This window comes from Penaeus vannamei, chromosome 34 (assembly GCF_042767895.1).
Source record: "Penaeus vannamei isolate JL-2024 chromosome 34, ASM4276789v1, whole genome shotgun sequence".
Classification (NCBI taxonomy): domain Eukaryota; kingdom Metazoa; phylum Arthropoda; class Malacostraca; order Decapoda; family Penaeidae; genus Penaeus; species Penaeus vannamei.
In genome coordinates, this window is record NC_091582.1 from 25,490,918 (window position 1) to 25,497,456 (window position 6,539).

Genomic DNA, 6,539 nt, shown 5'->3' on the forward strand with positions numbered 1-6,539 from the left:
GAGTGCGCGCGACGACGTGACCTCGACCTCTGGCGGGTCTGCGAGCGCGAACCTTCTCGAGGCTGCGAGGACGTGTCGCGGCTCTTCTGCGTCCCTGAAGGAGGCAATGGGGAGGGGGGAGGCTTCCCTGGGGCAGGCTGGTAAGGGGGGTCGTCGAAGTGCCCTGACCACCTACAGTCTGGAGTGGGACTCTCCTGCAGGCGCCCGTCGGACTTTCTGTCCTGGCATCCCGGTTTTGCTTCGGGGTACGGGTGGTGGCACCACGACGGCGCCGACATACCCCAGCCGCCACCGAGGCACGACATGACGTCTGACAACAGCGACTGGTGCTGGTGATGGTGGTGGAAGTGGTGATGTAGGTGCTGCTGATGGATGTGTTGGTGGTGCTCCCACACTGACTTGTGCCACTCCCATGCCCGCGCGTGTTGGTCCCACGCCTCGCCCATGTTGGCCTCGTTGAAGCCGTCAGGAGGTCGGTCCGCCACCTCGTGCTCGGTTAGGAAGGGCTGCTCGTGGGGAGGACTGGAGGAATCGATCAGCAAGGCCGCCTCTTCCGGGCCGTATTCGACTTCCTCGGTGGCATAGCACTCCTCGCCGTGGTGACTGCTGGCGAAGGACTCGGTCAGGCGACTCGCCTCTTCCTTACCTTCGTCTAAGCTGATGTCTGCCACCTTTCTTTGCAGGTCCTCCCCAGAGATTTCATTTGTGAAACTTTCCTGCTGATCTTCGGGGTCACTCTCGCGGTCCGTGTCCCCGTCGATCGACCACACTCCGGAGAGCCTCCGTTTCTCCGGCTGAGAAGAATCCGACGCTGCATCGTCAACAGCCGTCGCCTCCTCCGTCGGTTGCACGTTTACGTACTGCGGTTCGTACGTTCGCTGCGTGTGAGTAGGTTTTATGCAGACTTTGCTATAGAAGTCTGTGCTTGAGACGCTGGACCTGACGTCGGAGTCCGTCGTGGCCCAGCAAGGGGATGCATGCACGAGACCGCTCTCCCTCTTCCCCACCTCGCGACGCCCGAGGGAGTCCAGGTACTTCCCGCGGAATGTTGGCTTTCCATAAGAACTGGAAAGGCTCGATCTGTTTGAAGAGTCCGTGACAGCTACGCAAGGAACGGCATGGACCACGCCGCTGTCTCCTATCACCTCGCCCTCCCCTCTAAGGCCGTCACCCTTCCTTTGGTCCTCCTGAGCTTGTTCTTCGCTCGACAACTCGTAATCGTCGCTATCGGTTTCCACCTCAGCTCCGTCGTCGCCGTCATCGTCTTCGTCTTCGTCGTCGTCTTGTATAGGAGTGGACGATACCACATCTTCATCCTCTGTTCTTACACGGACCTTTATCTCCCCCTCGGTCAGACTGATGTCAATGTCACAGTTAAGGTCGCCACTGATGGTTCTCGGTAGGTTGTTGTTGGACGAGGTGTCCGGTACAGGGACGGTAAAAGTACTTTCCACGTCTCCAGGCTGCACAGGTTCGTACTGAGGACACGTCACGAAGGAGTACCTAGCTGTGTCATCCTCGAACAGCGACTTCGGACGCTCGTACATGGTGGACCCGACCGCACTGTAGTAAAACGAAGTTGACTCTGAGGCTACAGACCCGGAAGACGGGGACCTTGAGTGGCTGCTCTCCCTTCCGCCCTCGTCGCTGGTCCCCTCCCATGTATCCTCAGCCTGGGGGCGCCTCCATCGGGTTGGGGATGAGGTCAGTGACCCACCCGACGTGGCCGACGACTGAGAGGATCTGCGAACTCGGGATGTCTGTGGCGGTGTCGTGGGCAGAGTAGGGGGGCGCGATCTCCGGCGTCGCCAGGACGGTGTTGTATCACTCGTTCCTGATCCCCCGCTCGACCCACCGCGTGGAAACCGTTCTACTCGACCTCCTCCTCCGCCTGTGCCTGTCGCTCCACCGGCGGGAGCACTGGCGCTGTCTCGCGGGGCGCCCTCTGCCTTCCCACTGCCCTCATTGGCTTGGTTCTTCTGCTCTGCCGCTACATTGCTCCCCCCCGCCGTCCCATTATTCGAACCGCCAGAGCAGGTATAGTTTTTACTTGACCTAGAACTCCTGTGTGATTTAGTGGTGCGGGGCGTCTCCACTGCTCTCGAGGACCTGGAGGAGAACGAAGGACAAGCGTCTTGGCGCGTCCCCCCGCCCGCCTTCTCTCCAGAATCACGCCTCTGCGTTTCTACAGGTACATCTCGCTTGCTGAAAGAATGTCTCTCGTGGAAAGAAATATTTTCGTAAGAGGTTTGGAGAGCCGTGTGGGCGGGTGGCGTCCCAGGTGTGTTAATGAGGCCAGGCTGCGGTGCGGGTGTGGGCAGCTGGCGCCGGAAGTTCTTCTCTGCTGACGGGGTGGTTGGCTCCCTTGGCTCCCGTCCACGGCGCACTCGCGGGCTCGTGCGGGGACTCTCGAGATTCTCCAACTCCTTAGTGCCACCATCTACAGCTGGTTTGCCGGTGTGTTCCCCGGGATTTCTGCGGCGGGTGGGTGGTGTGGGCGCGACGCTGTCTGCTGAGTCATGACTATTCTTGCGGGCGCGACGTGGCCGCGGACTGGGTATCGGGGCGACGTCACTACGATGACGGTATTCTGAGGCACCAAGGCTACTATGTTTAGTCTCCCTTACCTGTAATGCTTCGCTTATAGACTCCGCCGCACCGGCTTTGTTACACAGCGCACTACCCTTGGCTGCCGCGTCACAGGTCCTGTCGGAGGAGCCTGCATCCGACAACCCACTAGGAGTACGACCTGCGGCGGCGGCTGTCAGATCAGATGTCTGTGTGCTCTGGGGCGGGACAACACGACCACCCTCACCGTCTGCCACAACCTTCTTGCTCTGACTCCGCTCCTTGCTCTCTCCCTTGGCATCTGATGATGATCCCGTGCCTCTAAATCGGGGCGCGGCGGAACCAAAAGCATTCAAAATACCGGAGAAGTATTTTCGAGGCTTAGACTTAGATTTGCTCTTAGAGTCACTTTTGCCGGATTTTTTCTCTGCGTGCTCTTCTTTAGAGATTTCTGTTGCTTTATTATTCTTGGTCTTGTTTACAGAATGCTTCATCCCCTCGCAGAACAAGCCAGGAGTATTTGCTGGCGATTGCGGCTTAGTGTCCCCGATGTTGTACTCCGATATGCATGTCTTGGAGGTCGGGAAGGTTGCAGTCAGGAAGGTGGGGTGGCGGGGGGAGGAGCCAGGGTGTGTCCCCAGCGATTTCGGCGGCTCGAGAACAAGTTCACTCTTCTGAAGGTTTGCGTCTCGGCCTCGCCCTCCTGCAGCCACCTGGCGCTCCTCTGCGCCACTCACAGGGACCTCCAGCACAGACCGCTGTGTGGCCTGCGCGAACTTGCGATCGTTTCCCGTTCCCACCTGAACCCGATGCACGTGGAACTCTGAGCCGAAAACCTTACTCGATGCGGAACTTGTGGTGCCGGAGCCCTCTCTCGGGGCACTGGGGTGACGGTGCCCTTGGCTGGGAGTGTGTGGCTGGCTCTTGTTCCCCGACGACTTTGTCCTGCACCTCGACCTTCCATGACAACAACTGCTTTGGCCGCTGGAGGATGACAAGGAGCTGGTCCTCGACTCGGGAGTCTCAGGATAACGATAATTTTTCAAAAGGGAATCCACACTGGTGGAGCGCCTGGCAGCCTCGGAGGGGCCACGACTCTGCGTGACGCTCGACCTGCTGTGGTAACCGCCCCTTGCCTCCGCTCCGCCGCCGTCGGCCGCGGCCCCGTCGCTCCCCCGCCCGCCGAATCCGTCCACGTTCTCATAGTGACGATGCTGCTCGCCTTTTGCGTTCCCGCCCTTCTGTTCACACTCGGTCACTCTCGATGCTTCACTCACTGGAACACACTGCGTTACACTAGACACATGAGGCCCAGCGCCAGCCACACCGGGGAACGCTTGGTGCTGGTGCGCAAGAGGCTGGGTGGGGACGCCCCCCATCCCGCTCTCCTCACCTGTCCGCCGAGGGAGCGGTGGAGTGAGGTGGATGGTGATGTTCACTTTGTTCATTTCGTCCTGGGGGGGCAAAGCACTACTAGCCACATCTTCAGTTTGTTCTTGCGATGCCTTTGTGCAGGCGTCCTCGGGGTGGCTTTGTTCTGGCGCCGGAGCCGCGGTTGCCGCCCCCTTCCCTTCACTCGCCTCGCTTGCGTCCTCAGCTGGGGGCGCAGGGGCTGGGTCTGGCAGGGTCTGCAACTTCTGTTCCTCTCTGAGTATGCTAAGAGCGTTCCTTATGAGACTTCCATTGAGTATGTCCGCCTCTGTGTTAGCGGAATGGTGGATCACCAAGCCCTGCGAAAGCACCCGCTGCGTCCTCTCTGCGGTGCTGTCATCTACACTCCCCGCCTCCACACTCGTACCACGCCCACCCCTGCTGCTTTCGTTCGCGCCCGCAGTCTGCAGCCCCCTCCGCACACACTCGCACACCAACCCGCTGCACCCTGGCTTGTCTGTGCCAGCCGAGAATTTACCATTCACGAACTCTAGCTTCTCGACGCCTTGGAAGAGGTCTTCCTCGGTCTCTTCGCTGTGCGGCGTGAGGGCCGAGGCACTGCCCAGAAGGTCACTGGCATCGCGCTCACTCTCGTCGGTCTTCCTGCTGGAGGCGACACGCGCGGTCCTCGGCCTCCTCTCGGCGTCGTCGTGACTAAACTGCAGGAGTTTGTGCTTCTTCACCTTCCTCAGTCCCAGCCTGAGGCGTGACAACTTGGTCTCATCGACGCTACACGACTTACGGGTCTGGTACCCACATACTGGCACGTGTTTATATGGGGTCGCGCTAGCGCCCCCCTCCGCCCCTCCTGCCGCCCCTACACCACCGCCATTGCCCCGCCGCCGCCACGCCCGCTCTCCGCTGCTCGCATCACCTCCACCTCCGCGCGCGCGAGTGTCTGCGACGCCTTTCTTGGCCGCGGACGCCCCCCTGCCCGCGGGAAGCCACCTACCCCTGACGTCACTGTTAGGTCGTACGTCTGGCGCGCTTCTCCACCGGCGCCACACGTGCCCCAGAGTGTCCTTGTCACTGGGCTCCACGTCGGCCTCGTAGCCCAGGGAGTCGTCCGTGAACCACGAGGTCGTCTCGTCGGAGTCGTCGCAGTACGTGGTGTCGTCTATGCTGGGGCTGCCACACTCGCCGGCCCCGCCCTGAGACCCGCCGTCTAAGCAGTCATCACTTTCGCTGGATGATGACGATGACGACGAAGATGACGAAGACGACGACGACGAGTACGATGACGACGAAGTGGACAAGTCTTTACAGCTGTCAGCCTCGCCGGAGGGCCGCTCGCGACTTCGCGGTGAGCCGTCGCCCTTGCCCTCCGCATGTTTGCCCTCGGAATCCGAGAGGGGAGGAGGGTCCTTGAAGTACTCCTCCACCACCTGCTTCACGAAGGCCTCGTCCTCATGCCACGTCTTCCGCTCGCCGATCGGAGGCAGGTACTTCTCTTTCCCCAAACCGGAAGCTGTGACTCGCGTCTCTTTACCTTCTTCCCGTAAAACGTCACAAGATACTGCATGGTACTTGAGCGGAGGTTTCTCAATGAATATAAAACTGTCATCCGTCACATCACCAACGGTATCACCGTCACCACCATAACTACCACCACCACCACCACCAATCCCGTTTCTAATGCCACCACCGTAGCACGAGGAAGCGCCATAACACGAAGCATTCCAAGTGTTAAGTCTACCGTTTACTCCGAGCGCGGCAACCCGCCTCCTGTTCCCGCCACCAAAGCCCCTAGCACCGAACCCGCCCGCGCCGGCACCCACGCCCACTCCCTTGCACCCACAGGAGAGCGAGTCGCAGCTGGCTGCTCTCAGGTGGCTGAGGGAGTGGCGCTTGAGGTGCTCGACGCCCTCGTAGCCGCCGTACGAGTCGCAGCCCGAGGCCTCGCCCACGCTCTCGTCCAGGCTGCTCAAGTGCATGCAAGACAAAGACGCCCACCTGTATCGGCTCTTCCGCTGGCGGTGCCGCGGCCCGCCCTCCCAGCACCGCTTCTGGCCCTTCCGGTCGCCGCACGCGGGGTTCACACCCACCTGTTGCTGCAACAGCTGGTGCTGCTGCTGCGCGACCTGTTGCTGCTGGTGCACGTGGAGGGGCAGGCGCTGCTGGTACTGAGGGGGCTGGGCGGGCGACATGCTCAGCTTCTCCTCGTGCTGCTGCTGACGCTCCAGGTCCTCCTGCACGGGGGGCGTGTGGGGGCGGAAGAGCAGGCGGTGCACCAGGCGCCGCGGCAGGGACGCCTGGCCCTCCTGGTGTTGCGGGTGCGCCTGGCAGGAGGAGTAATAGAGGGGCTGCTGCTCGGCGGGCGGCGGCGCCTCCAGGCCGCTCTTCTTCTTGGGCGTGAGGGTGATGCGGAAGGGGTGCGTCTTGGAGCGCCACTGCACGTTGACGCGGTACTGGCCGGGCTTGAGGGTTATCGTGAACTTCCTGGCGTCCTCATCCGTGTAGTGCAGCGGGACCTCGCGGCCGCCCCCGCCAGCTGGCTCTCGCGCGCCCTCGCCCCGATAGTGGGGCTGGCCCTCGCACGG

General features: G+C 61.5%; 1 protein-coding gene across 1 annotated transcript in view; it reads right to left on the reverse strand.

Annotated features, from left to right (window-relative positions):
- Positions 1-5,946, reverse strand: part of LOC113810727 (uncharacterized) — a 41,074-nt gene extending 35,128 nt beyond the window's left edge. The window contains exon 1 of the mRNA XM_070113324.1: positions 1-5,946. This exon is cut by the window's left edge and continues 201 nt beyond it. Coding sequence (XP_069969425.1) covers positions 1-5,933 — 5,933 coding nt within the window. The 5' untranslated portion in view covers positions 5,934-5,946.
- Between the last annotated feature and the right edge of the window lie 593 nt (positions 5,947-6,539).